This window comes from Squalius cephalus (assembly GCF_949319135.1).
Source record: "Squalius cephalus genome assembly, chromosome: 13".
Lineage (NCBI taxonomy): Eukaryota > Metazoa > Chordata > Actinopteri > Cypriniformes > Leuciscidae > Squalius > Squalius cephalus.
The window spans coordinates 6,871,557-6,885,604 of NC_137134.1; the positions used below are offsets into that span (position 1 = coordinate 6,871,557).

The following is a 14,048-nucleotide window of genomic DNA, read 5'->3' on the forward strand; positions in this document are numbered from 1 at the left end:
AAATTAAATAGGCTATCTAACTTAACTAAAGTTAACTAAACTTAATATTTTAAGTCAAGCACGAATACATACTTTTTTAAAGTTGAAACAACACATTATTTCTTATTCTAATGTTGAAATTTAAGTTGTGATAAATAATCACAGCAATCATTTTTTTTTAACAGTGCAGTACTGAAATTTAGCGTTTGGACTTGAAACAATGCGATCCTTAAATAACGTGTTCTTAATAAACGCTTATGAATTCGAATCGAATCTCCAGCCGATTCGATTCGATTTAACGGCTCCGAATAAAAGTGAAAGTGTTGGGGAGTCCACGTCATGCAGACACCTTTAGGGCAGGAAGAGCCACAGATGTGAACATTTTGAGAAAATTAGTTGTCAACAAGCCCACGCGTTCCATTCAGATGACACGGGGGTGACCAGAGACACATAATGGGCCATTCAACGTCCAGACAAACCCTTTCTTCTGAAAGCACACATATACGCCTGCTTGATCCAAAACTGAGAAGAGAAACGAGTCCCTGGGAATATTCCCACCTCCCCCCCCCCCCAAAAAAACATTTCCTATTCTTGTCCAATCGCCGATTTCATCAATCCATTTTAGCTCCTTGATATCTTCAGCTTTTAGGAACTTCTTGTCTAAATCAAGCCTAATGACACACTTTACCAGCAAATAACAGATTTAAAGTAATTGCTGATGAATATGATCTTTTTTTTTTTTAAGTAGGATGACCCAATTGCTTTTAGTGTCATTAATCAACATATATGCTATGTACAAGTGAAGCTTGAAATTGGCGGAATGAGGAGAACAATGCTCTGCTGTTTCTGAGGGTCAGCTAATGACAACCTCCTAACAGCCCCCAAACCTAATGCTGGGAAACCAGGAGAAAAAAAAAAAAAAAAAAACTGATTTCACATGCTGGATATCATCCATGCAAAAAGTGCGTCATGGATATTCACCTGATGATATTTCCGGAAATGGGAATAAGAACGAATACATTTTGAACATGTCGTTATATTTGAAGAAAAACTTCAGGAAAAGCAGTTGATGCGTTTCCGCAGCTCGATCCACATTTAGTTCACATTAAAATCGTAGTGACCGCTTTGTATTCGCTAAATAATTATTCCGGATATATTTTTCTTCTTCTGAGCTTTAAAAATCCTTCCAAAACTAAAATTATTTTCTTTGTGTTAATTAAAAGTGTTGCATATATATATATATAGCCTAGCTTTTGCTGCTATACGAACAAAAAAAACAAGTAGTTTTAAACCATGCAAATGTTCTAAATCCGAACGAACGAAAATCGCTAGTTTTTAAAGCCTTTATGCAATTTTGATAAGGCACGGAAAAATAAGTCAAAATTGGTTTCAAATTTTATTTCAATAAATTTTAACAAACACTTTCCTCCAGCTTAATATTAGTGCAGTGTCCCCATCCCCCGTCTATCCCAGTCTCTGAGACTCAGTGGTGCATTAAAAGGATCCGCATTGCTGTGACTGATCTGCTGTATAAAAGCACAGATTGTTCCTCGCGTGGGATGAAATACTCGCACCTCAGCTTCGCATATGGTCAAACTTGTTGCCCCGCATAATGATACAGGACAGAAACACACGGACTGGTGTCATCTGTTGCACACTGACACATGTGATCTGCTTGCATAGATTCATTGATCTGAACTGTTCGATCCGTTATCAGCATAAAAAAAATTTTTAAAAAAACGCGCGTAAACTATAGGCTATAATTATAACAGAGCTCAGAATTGTTGAATTTGAATCTTTGAATCTACATTTGAAATCGTGCATGAAGATCAACGACAAATCAGAACAACTGTCCAAATGCACACTGAAAGATTTTCATTGTCTGGCCATATGAAACATTTAATGATGATGATAAAACTCAATTTTCTAACTCAGATCTCTCCACCATGAGGCTGGATTGTTCTGCAAAGACCCAATCCACATTATTAATTACGAGATGATGATTTACAATGATGTCGAGAAAAAGCACCAATTATCCTGTCATTAATCACGAGTGCATTTGTAACAAAACAAATAGTTTATGTTCAAGACCGCATCAAACTCATTTTTCAGGTTTGACAAATGTAGCAAATCAAAGTTGCTGATGTATAAACACGCACCAGACAATACAAACAATTAAATATATGAACATATAATTGCATGCAAACATTAAAAGGTGTGTGTGCACTTTAGTGTCTTTGAACAGTATGTTCTGGGATAAACAGGGTTCTTGAGGAAAATGTCTTATTAGCATTTGCAAACAAGGAGGCTCTTACTAAAATGTAACTTTGCACAACAAAGACTCAAAGAAAGAAAAAAAGACTGGCATGCGTGAATATGATGACAAGCAGTTGTCGGAAGTTGAATTGGAGTTGAGTGCCAAAGTCTTCAGCAGGATCATGGGTAAAATTATGACAGAATGCACAGTGGTATTAAACAACGGGTTTGTTTTAATCCATCCGTTTTCAGACTGTTTAATGTCACGCGCGCGCGTAAACAAACGATCGCTATCTATAAAATATAGAACTTCTTTATGGTGACTCAAATGGACAGAACAATAAACGAATATCAACACAAACAAGCAATGACATGGAAAACACCTGCTTTCATACTGGTCATATAAACGCACTTGTTGGATTCATGAAAATAAATGAAAAGCTTAGAAATAATAACGCGCCGCGGTGTTTGTTCAGGTTCGGTTCGGGCCGCGGCGCGAGACCGCTGTGGTGCTGGCTGACAGTGTGTGGTCTCATTGAGACCCCCATCCCCCTGTTTCCCTGCACCTGCACTGGATCATTCACCCAATGAGAGACATCTCTGACAGTCCTCAATTCAGCCCAGTCCCCCTCCATCACTGGCCCCCCTCCCGCAAACACGGCCACAAGAAACAACTTATTACTTTCTCCAAATAGTTTGCGCCTTTCTCCACCCATTCACTCTCAGACAACAGACAACACATTAAACACAAAGACACACGCGAAAGATGTTTACAATTTAAGTCATTTATGCATGTAATGCATTACATTGTTCTTTGTAGAATTAAAATAACGAGGATAACCTAAAAATAACCGATTAATAATTATTACAACCGCAACAATAATAACAACAACAATGTTTTTATGATGATTAAAAGCCGACATTTTAATAAAATCAATAAATGATTAATGAACTGTTAGCCTATATACTGATATATTATTTTACTATGATTATAATAATAACCAACAACAAAAATGAGCTATTATTAATAACATAACCACAATATGTATTCGTATTAGAACACTGAAAAAAATATTTATCATAACTTTTTATCTTCTGTCAAATCAACTAAGATAATTAATGTGGTTCAGATAACCTCATATTTTGAGTTTCTATTTATTAAACCAATCTCTTTGTTGTATTAACTCAAATGTATAATGTCAATGAACTCAAAATGTTAAGGCAACCAGGTAACTTGCTTTTTTTTTAAGTTAAACCAACAAAATGTTTTTTGTTTTTTTTACAGCTGTAGTAGTAGAGGTTTATTCTATAGCTTTTCCCATTGGTCAATCGGCCACATATATGTAATCCCCTATTCCACTTATATTTGCTCATATTATAATGAAATGGGCATCGTCAAGACTTGTTTTGCCGAGACAAAACATCATAAATTACATTTGTAGGGATGAGTTAGTGTGGTGCTAGGTTAGGCCTAAATCCGTAAGTATGTTCAAAAATAGTCCGTGTTACTGTCTGTCACCTGATAAAATCTTTAAAAAGGTTTCTCAGAGATGAGAGTTTTGAGTCCTCGAGCGCGCGCTTAGCACCTGTTGCTCTCCATATATAGGCTATCTGCCTCTCCACAACAGCAGTTTTCCCATCATCCCATATAATATTCCTACCGATAAACGAGCGATTTCAACAAAAGCACATTCTAATGAATTTTCGTAATATAGCTAGGCAATAAAATCACACACAAAACATCTCTTTTCATGTTATTATTCTTAAACAGAATCCACCACGCATTCCCAACAGAAAATCAGATGCCATTATTTATTCGTCTCATTATGTCTCAACCTATTATTTGATAGCCTAGCCTAATCCCACAAACCGCTGCGGTTCATACATTGTTTTTCCTAAACGCATTCTGTTTTTCCATAAGTGTATGTGTCTATCATCAAAAGCCAATCATAACACTTATTTTAATCAGCATTTTCAGCTGTCAATCTGTGGTTACAAATATCGGTTCTTCAATAGTACATCACTTCCATCGTTAAACTGCAATATTTTTTAGGATACATAACCCTGTTTTGAATGTATGTGCAATGAACCTTTAAATCTCAACATTTCAGCAAAAACAGTTTCTTTACACACTGAACCATTAGGAACGCTCCTTTTTAGACGCGTTTCCAGTTCACTTAAATTCCCAGTTTATCAAACAGATTCAGCCATTACAACCAATTCCTCTGCTTGTATAAATAATGGATTCAAGCAGTGCTCCCTGACCCTTTGAGAGTCCGGCAGGGACACGTTTGTCGGAATGAGCCCTCGTCAAATATTCATTCAACGCTTAATGTGAGCCGTTCTCCCCCGAGACCCGCTGTAAGAGATGCCTCGCTGCCTTGGCAAGATACACACTCATCTACCAGAGAAATATATACACACACTTCATTCATCTCCATCATCTCATCCCACAACAAGAACCAGCAGCATGTTCTCGAAGCTGTGTCAAACACTAAACCTGAACATTAATGTGAACGTGAAGTGAGCAGAGACGCCTTTACTGTCATTCTATTTTCATTCTGCAAAAACTCCAAATCGAATTTTCAGAACGGTTTTTATTATTTTAAAAACCACACTGTAAAAAATGACATTATCAATAATTTGACAACATTATGTAAGTTAAGCAATTTTCAACTTGTTTTGGCTATACAAGATTCAACTCATTTTTAAAGTCAGTTTAATGTCATTTAAGTTGAAATGACTTAAACATCCAAATTGAACTTTGTATCAATATGCATCTAATATATATATATATATATATATATATTTAAAAAACAAAAACAAAACATATAACATTATAGGACAGCCTAGTTATTTATGTGAATTGTTTTATAATCAACAATATAATTGCTATTGAAAAACACAATCCAAAAAACGCAACTCTAAATATTATTTTTGAAATGGATGAAAATTTTGTTAAAAAACATCGTGTTAAAAAAATCTGCGCGCAAAAAATAAATAAATAAATTCTTGCACTGTTATAAAAATGTGAAATAAAGTTATAAAGTAAGTGACTACCTTGACGTGCGTCTTCATTTCGTTTGGGCCGTTTTATCTCCCCGAGCAGAGCAGAGATTTACAGGCAAGAAACTTAGTCCTCGTTTCCACTAAAAACATAGAGACGGTGTTAACTTAATGCTCACTTCATTTAAATAACATCTAACATTTCATTTGTTTGGAATCAACACCAATAAACACGCTGTCATAATTCTGCACATTCAAATCCAATATACTTACTTTCAGAGAGCTGCACCCATGTGTAAGTGTGTCATCTTATCAAGACAAATAATTCATAATATTGTGTTTGAGTTAGAGACTGTGAATGCATATATTAAAGTGACCGTATATCAAGCCAAATGTTAAATAAAATCAAAACCAGAAACAATTTCAAATATCCAAATTTCAAAAATTTATTCATTTCAAACTGCATATTGAAAAAAAAAAAAAAAAAAAAAAAACTCAGATTGTAACTGTTATAATGATGTTATTAGTTAAAATATATACATGGAGCGTTGGCAACTGCGTACAGGCCACATTTTACAACTACGAAAAATGAAAGTTTTAAAATAAAAACTTAAAATATCACAGAAAATGTACAGAAAATTTTACAAACCATGAGAAAAATAAAGAACACAAACTTCATATACCTAACAGATGAAGAGTGGGAGACCGAAAAGAATCAAATCAAATAAAAAGGTCTAACCTTGCGAGAGTGCCTCTGTTTGTTCTCTCATTTAGAACGTAATAATAGAATAATAATAATTATAATGGTTTATTACTATGTACCTTCAGTGAGAAACTCTTTTTATCCCGTTCTTTCATTTCAGCGTTTGCAGAATTTTTGGAGCATATACTGAAGCAGTAAACATCAGTTATTGTGCCATATTTTTCTCTCTTTTTTTTCATTTTTTTATTTTTATTTTTTGTTGTTGTTGTTCCACAATTGCCTTTTTATAAAAACGTAACTTCCTTGCTGTTTACAAACATTACATCTGGTTGTTATTATGTTTCTTTGATAAATACTGTACAAAAAAAGTCGATTGCAATAATAAAACATTTGCTTCACTCTCTCCCCCCGTTTTTCTACTTTTCCAAATCGCATACACCTTCTGGAATTAAAAAACAAACAAAAAAGCAAAGCAAAGAAAGGCAAAGAAAAAAAAGAACAACAGAACGACAAACTGTGAGTTCCTACCGTTCCTTTTTAAATAGAAAGCAAAAGTTTTGTGTTCTTTCCTTGAGCTCTATACAACTTTCCCCTCCCCCAAAAAAGTGTTCTGTACAAAAATAGTCCAAAGGAGTCCAGCAGTGTAGAAAAGTTCATTTTTTTTGTTTTGTTTTGTTTTTACATGTGCGATAGTGGGATCGTGCCGTTAATCGTCGTGCCGGGCACAGGCGCGCTCTGGTAGTGCTGGGACATGTGCAGTCTGCTCTGCGCGCTCTGCTCCTGCACCTCGGCCCCGGGCAGGTACATACTGATCATGTCCCGCAGGTCCCCTGTTTGACACTGTCCGGCCCGGGAGTGAGAGGACGACGTGACCACCGGCGGACTCGAACTGGACTCGGACTTGACCACCGAGCCCATGGAGCTCAGCGTCATTCCCGGCGTGCTTTGCTGCGAGTAGGACATGCTGTAGGTGGGCGATCCGTTCATGTAGGTCTGCGAGTTGGTCATGGAGTTGTACTGGAGCGCGCTCATGTCGTAGCGGTGCATGGACTGCATCTGCGCCGTGTTGTGCGCGTTGAGCCCCGGGTGCTGCGGGTAACCGAGCTGCTCCTGCATCATGCCGTAGCCCCCGTTGGTCCAGCCGTTCATGTGCGCGTAACTGTCCATCCTCTGGTTGACCCCTGCGCCCAAGCCGGCCCCTACACCCACACCGGCGCCCATGGCGTTACCGCCCGGCGCCAGGAGCCCGCCCGGCAGGGTGTACTTGTCCTTCTTCATGAGGGTCTTGGTTTTCCTCCGGGGTCTGTATTTGTAATCCGGGTGTTCCTTCATGTGGAGAGCCCGAAGGCGCTTGGCTTCGTCGATGAACGGCCGCTTCTCGCTCTCGGACAGAAGTTTCCACTCGGCCCCGAGTCGCTTGCTTATTTCCGAATTGTGCATTTTGGGGTTCTCCTGTGCCATTTTCCTCCTCTGGCCCCGCGACCACACCATGAAGGCGTTCATGGGTCTCTTGACCCGGTCCGGGCTGTTTTTCTGGTTGTTTCCTGAGGAGTTGGTGTTCCCCGTGCCCCCCGTGTTAGGCTGAGGCGCCGGGGGCTTCAGCTCGGTTTCCATCATGTTGTACATTTAAAAACGAGTTTATGAAAGTCTTCCCCACCAGCAGTTAAAAAACAAAAAACAAAAACAAAACAAAAAGTCCAAAAAGTGGAGGCTGCTGAAGTTACCTTAGCAGGTCTGGTAACTTTGCTGAGGAAGTAAGCGCTAGGTCCTGTTGGTTTCCACAAACTTCTTTTCTCAGTCTTGAGGAATCGACACAAACTCGGTTTGCCTCCTCGCCAGAGCCCTTGTCAACTCCTGATACTTTTTGAACAAGTTAATAGACAACCATTCATAGAGCGACTGTCAGCGAATATAAATGGGTTTGTCGCTGACCAATCAGAGCGCGTCTGCTCCCTCAGCCACGACTGTGTGTCTCTTGGATTTGCATAAAGGGGCGGGGTTACGCGCGGTCAGCAGTGCAGCGCTGAGCCACAGGCAGCACTTCTCCACCAATGAGCACTGTGCGTGTGTGTGTGTGTGTGTGTGTGTGTGTGTGTGTGTGTTATCAGAGAAAGAACTAAAGTGAGAATATTTCACACAAACGACTTTCTAATCAAAGTATATTTGCTACAAGGACGGATGATCTTAAGATCCTAAAACCAAACACTGGAACACAGTTGTGCTTTTTGTGTGAAAAGTTTTTGGATTCGTCGCTTTGTTTTGAGAATATATCATACATAAATTAACGTCTAAATGAACAGACTGTTCAAAACAATTAAAAAGAAAAAAAGAAAATTTTTTTAGTTAAAGCTCAAACATCATGTAAAGTCTTATACTATTACAAACTTTTGCTTGAATATTTCTTAAAACTCTAAAAGGCGTAGAAGTGTGTTAAATACAAATGTACAATTTCATTTCGTTCTAATATTATAGGCCTATAGTTATAATTAATTTGGTGATCTCGCGGTTGTTATTTGTATTATTCGTACCTTTAATAAACAACTGCATTTATTCAACTTTTTAACTGTTATTTCATTTCTTCCCATTTTTTGAAACAATATCCATGATATGTGGTAAAACTTCTGTGGGCTATTTATAAAGTATACTTCAACTGGCTCAAGCGTAATGCGAATTATAAAATGGAGAGCCGTCAATCATCACAAACAGGCAGTTTTGTTTGGGCTGTTGTCATTACATCACCCTGAACAAAAGCACTACAAAAGCTGACTACACTGACCATCTGAGTTCGGAGGATTTGTGTTATTACAATCCACTCCATGAAGAGTGACAAGAGGGTTTATTCAGCAGAACCTCCTTCAAAATAACATCCACCAACAGGACAGCCTGATAATCAGACACTTTCATTAAACCCGAATATTAACTAATAACTGTTCTTCAAGAGTTAAGAGTCGTTCATTCTTCAGCAGAAGTTGACTATAGGCTTCTCGACAACACGAAAAAAAGTGGAACTAATATCCAAACAGGCTTAATGTCAGGAAAAACACGCCGGATGATTTCTTTTTTTGTTTGTTTTTTGTTTTTTTGTTACAATGCACGAAAGCAGATCTTATTATGTTTCAATAGCGTCCTCTTGTGGTGATATTTATACATGAAAAGGCTCATCGTAGACACTTTCAGAATATTTCCAAGCACCACATTTACGCAGACTCTTCCATAAATTTGTTTTATTAAAAATATAAACTACGCGATACAATTTGAATACAAAATAGCCTAAATTACACAGAGCGAACACAACAGAATATACAAAGATATAGGGGCCTAACGTATGTGAACGATTCTGAAATGCACTTTTGAAGGATGGATGCATGAATAAATAAACAAATAGTCCATTTCAGCTTCAACTTCTAAGAACGTGAGAATCTGAACACGATGCGCCATTCTAATGCAACTCTCTCTCTCTCTCTCTCTCTCTCTCTCTCTCTCTCTCTCTCTCTCTCGATCTGCATTTGAGTGCCTTAATCTGCTTATGGAAATGTGTAGAACAGCGGGGAATCTCTAACATCCCAGAGTGGCTCCTGCTTTGGCTAAATTGTTAATTGTCACAGTTCTTCACAATAGTTGTGAAGAGGCAAGTCTCTTAATGTTAACTAAAATATATTTTAATGATATCAACTGATTGGTTCTGAGATGTTTTTATTTTAAAATAAAGAATTAGGCCTACTAAATAAATAAAATAAATAAAAAAAAAATATTAAAAAGCAACATAAATAGAACAATCGTAATCTGTCAACCCTGATTTGAAAAAATCTAATCTCTTGCATAATTTTTATCCTAACAATACGTTTAACCTAAAGCATGGGATCTAAACGAATAAATGAAAATAACTACCAAAAATGTTTCAGTCAATTATTTTATGTTTGCGTTCAACAAATTCAGTCCATCTTAATACATTTATATGTACACAAAAACAAACACAAAACATTCTTTGAAAGTGAGAGTTACAATTATTCAAGCATTACGTCTTAAATTAGGAGATACTAATTAGAGAGAGAGAGAGAGAGAGAGAGAGAGAGTGTGTGTGTGTGTGCGTGTGCGTGTGTGTGTGTGTGTGTGTGTGTTTTCTCCACTAGGGGCCGCGCTGACTGCAGATCAAAATATGACAAATAACACACTACTTTATATAGGCTTCTTCTGTCAACATGATAACGGCATCCAGTTTTAATATTTCAGAAAAAACGCGGACCGAAATCAGAAACTTAAAACATAAAAAAAAAAGAAGAAATTAAACAATTAATATACACATAGGCTACAAATTATGAGCTTATTTGAAATTTGGCAGATAATAACAGATTATAACATTCATCGTTAGATGTTTTTTGTTGTTGTTGTTGTTGTAATTCTCATAACGCAATTTTGCAGATACACACAATTTGTGTGTGTGTGTGTTAATTTTACTTTATTTGAACAGACATTTTAAAAATTAATGTTTTTAATGTTTTAAAAATTAATGACGTTTTTCCCCCCTAAAAGTTTTCCAAACCGCAGCGAACAGTCAACAAGTAGACATCTGTGTGTAGCCAATATACACAAATAGCTTGAATAAATAATGCAGCTTGTATTAAATCAACATTTTAAAATAATAACACGCTATTTAAAGCCGTTAGAATCGCTAATTAATATCCTGTCCCGGCAGACAGACACGCACAGACCATAATACCAGAGTTACTTACAGAGTTACAGTTTGACTGACACATCCACAGTCCCGCTTGCGTCCCGGGCGGATCCTCAGACGCGAGCCGGCGAGCAGACGCTCTTCCCCGGCGCGCTCTCCTCCAGCGCCCGCTCTCATGATCCACCAGCGTCCACTCGCGACGCTCGCCCGCACAGAGTGCTCGCAGAGCGGCTACACTCGCCCGCCTGAGTCCCTCTACAGCTCCACACTATCTGAAAAAGGGGCCGATTGAAAAAGAAGAAGAATGCATCAAGAACAACAAAAGTCACTTATAGTCTACAAACCCCCCACCAAAACATAATGAGAAGGAGAAAGCTTTATATATTTTTTTTCACTGGGTATTCAGAGATAATTTCAAGCCATTGTTTCTGGCCCAGATGGCTCTTTTTAATACAATAACACTGCGAGCTCCACCAACAATAAAAATCTAAAGCCTTCTCCTGAATAACAGTTTTTTTGTTCGCTCTTGTAAAGGGCCAACAAAAGCAGTCGTGAGGTAATGGGCTGGCTTTTTTCAAACGCAAAGAATGGCTATTTGATAAAGATTTTACTTCAGAAAAATACACTGCCATGTCATGCATAGCCGGTGAACATTCATTGCTTCCATATATTTATCACAACAACAGCAACAAGAACCATTGCAAAAATACATTTAAATGTATAATAATAATAATAAAAATAATTCCTTTTCATAATCAATCAACACTGTAAGAAATGATGAGTTATGACAACATTTGTTTTTGCATTGCTTTAAACCATCAAAATAAGTTAAGCACCTTTTTTACAAGTTATCCAAGATCCGTTTTTTTTTTAAAGCCAGTTTAATGCAATTTAAGTTGATATGACTTAATCATCCAAGTTGATTGCACTTAGCATTTTTTTTTCACAGTGAAGGTATTTAATGTAAAATTTCTAAATAAGCCATGATGAAATACTAGTAAAAAAACAATGACAATTATGGATTCACATAATCCTAATTCCTGTTCAGAAAATCAGTTGTACACAGTGACAAATTCCACAGCAGTGGTCATGCATTCTCCACTATTGCACGTATTTAATGCACTTATGAATTTGCAATTGCTCTTTCCAATTACATAATAAGATCTCAAATATCCGGCAACGGGAGCTTAAATTGAAGAGGATGCTTTGAAGCAATGATCCGGGCCACATTCGGTGTCGGTGTCACACTCGGGCTCTGGTCGGGTCAGCGCTCTTTATCAGTTTTGACAGGGCGCTGGGGTAGAAAGGAACAAGGGGAAGACAAAAGGCCTCTGCGGGGAAAGTTGTTGGTTGGTGGCTGTGTGTTTGTCTACCTTTTAGGAATTATGGGCTGCCTCGTCCTCCTATACCTCCGCACTGACAGTAATCCACTGCACTGACTGTGGAGGCTTTGTCTGCTCATACAACATGCTTCAGTGTTAATCTCTACGGTGCTGCTACAAAAGAAAAGCAATAATGACTTCAATCAAAATACTACCTTGACTAATGACCCTGCAAAGGTGCAGGGAAAGAGAACAGATATAATAGTAATCAAAACAAAAATAACAGTAATATAATTTTGTCAAATAATTTTTGAAAAAAAAAAAAAAAATCCTCCTTTTTAATTGGTAATAGGATTAACAGATTTACCGCCTCGCCACAGATTGCCTTATTAAACTGATCTTACGGCTACAATCAAAGTGACGGGCTGATGTCTTCAACTACCATTAAACAAATGGTGGAAATGAGTCAAAACTTGCGAATCTCTGTGTGTCTGTTCACTTCAGTCATAGAATACTAATGCGTTTCAGATGGAGTCGGTCTGCATCGCTGATGTACGAATGAATGGCCGTTCATTTCCATATGCATGAGTGTGTTCTCACTGCTATTTTGTGCGCATTATGGTTACACAAGCTGAGCTTAATGGGAGGATGACACTTTAGACCCCTGTGCTCTTCCTTTTGGGCCCCGCTGAATCTGTAATCAAGGGGAAGCGTTTCAGGGTTCGAGACCTGTCAGTCACAGCCCGAGTGAACCTCCGTGTGAACTTCTTCAATGCTGAATGAACAGAGCTCCAGTGGGACTAGACCACCAGACACTCCCCATGTGCTATTAATGGACCATAATAACATTTATGTTATTAAATTAGCTTGTGGCCATGTTACACAAATTGCTTAATCTGAAAAGAAAACTGGAGTAGATTGCGTAATTCACGTACTAGGCATAACATTTATGAAATAAGTTCATTTGTGTGTGTGTGTGGTCTGTGCATGCAAACAGATATCAAAAATGTATGATCTCAAAAGGTCTAGCTTGGATAACAGCACAGAATCACAATAAATGTACATGGAATGTTATTTTTCATTAAGAAAATTAAGCCTAGACTGTAAAAAAATTGAGTACATTTTACATGAAAATACTATTGTAGTCTTATTACTTAAAAATGTCACATTTAATTCAGTGTTACTTGGCTTTGTGTGTGTGTGTGTGTAAATGTTTGTGAAATTTACTAGCAATTTCTGAGTGAAAATTGTTTGACACAATTTTTCGGTCAAATTTCTAGATTTTTTTTTTTTTTACTTTATTTAAAAACTACAGAAAAAAAATAAATAAAATTAAAATACAACCATGGTGTACACATACTAAATTATATATCATTTAAATAATATATCATTGTTTTATTTTTTTATTATAAAAAAAAAATGGAAATTTGACAATTGAGAAACTGGAAATTGTCATGAAAAGGCAAAGATATTTATTTTAACGCATAAAAAAAAAAGGTCCTAAAGGGTCATAAGGGTCACAGTTGAAAAAAAAACATAAGGGTCCTAAAATGATCGGTTAGCAAAATATAACTTTAGAAAAATAGATATAAAAAGCACAATAAATCATTTAAGTTGCTTTGGATAAAACAGTGCCTGCTAAATGGATACATTTAAATAATTCATTGGGACATATTACCTAGATTTGTGCCAGACAGTTTACACCAAATTGGTTTGGTGGAAATTGATCATAATCCACTTGAGGCAATCCATCACCTTTCTAAATAAAATGCCAAGACAGGTTTGTAAGTCCTAAGACAGGACGGATGTTTCAGAGTTTCAACGCTCATCATGCTTAACTCAAGGCCTGCAATGTTGTGTGTGGGATGTTTTTCCATTCACATGACAGAAAATACATGTCATTCACTGAGATTATCACTTCTCTGTGTGTGATCTAGACTAAACATCCTGAAAACAGTTTAACAACAGGAGAACACGGCCTCAAAGTATCGCAAGCACTTCCTTGAGTTTAAAGGCACGAGCCAAGACCAAGTGATGAAAGCTTTGAGATTCCCATACGGTCAGGAGGAAATGCAGGCGCCGTTATCTGCAGAATAACATCATAGGCTGT

At 37.3% G+C, this 14,048-nt stretch overlaps 2 protein-coding genes across 7 annotated transcripts in view; both read right to left on the reverse strand.

The window, feature by feature from the left end:
• The window catches only part of LOC307169207 (uncharacterized protein), a 157,102-nt gene that overhangs the window by 16,394 nt on the left and 126,660 nt on the right, over positions 1–14,048 (reverse strand). For 3 of the 6 annotated variants that reach the window (XM_079889691.1, XM_079889688.1, XM_079889690.1), the window contains one exon: positions 10,675–10,888. In XM_079889691.1, the coding sequence (XP_079745817.1) occupies positions 10,675–10,793 (119 nt within the window). In that variant the 5' untranslated portion in view covers positions 10,794–10,888. Of the gene's footprint in view, positions 1–5,295; positions 5,385–10,674; positions 10,889–14,048 lie in introns of all 6 variants that reach the window. The other 3 variants (XR_013823067.1, XR_013823068.1, XM_079889689.1) reach the window with 2 other exon arrangements.
• Positions 6,173–7,826, reverse strand: sox2 (SRY-box transcription factor 2). The gene has a single exon (XM_079889800.1). The coding sequence runs from the start codon at positions 7,568–7,570 to the stop codon at positions 6,623–6,625; it is 948 nt and encodes a 315-aa protein (XP_079745926.1). The 5' UTR covers positions 7,571–7,826; the 3' UTR covers positions 6,173–6,622.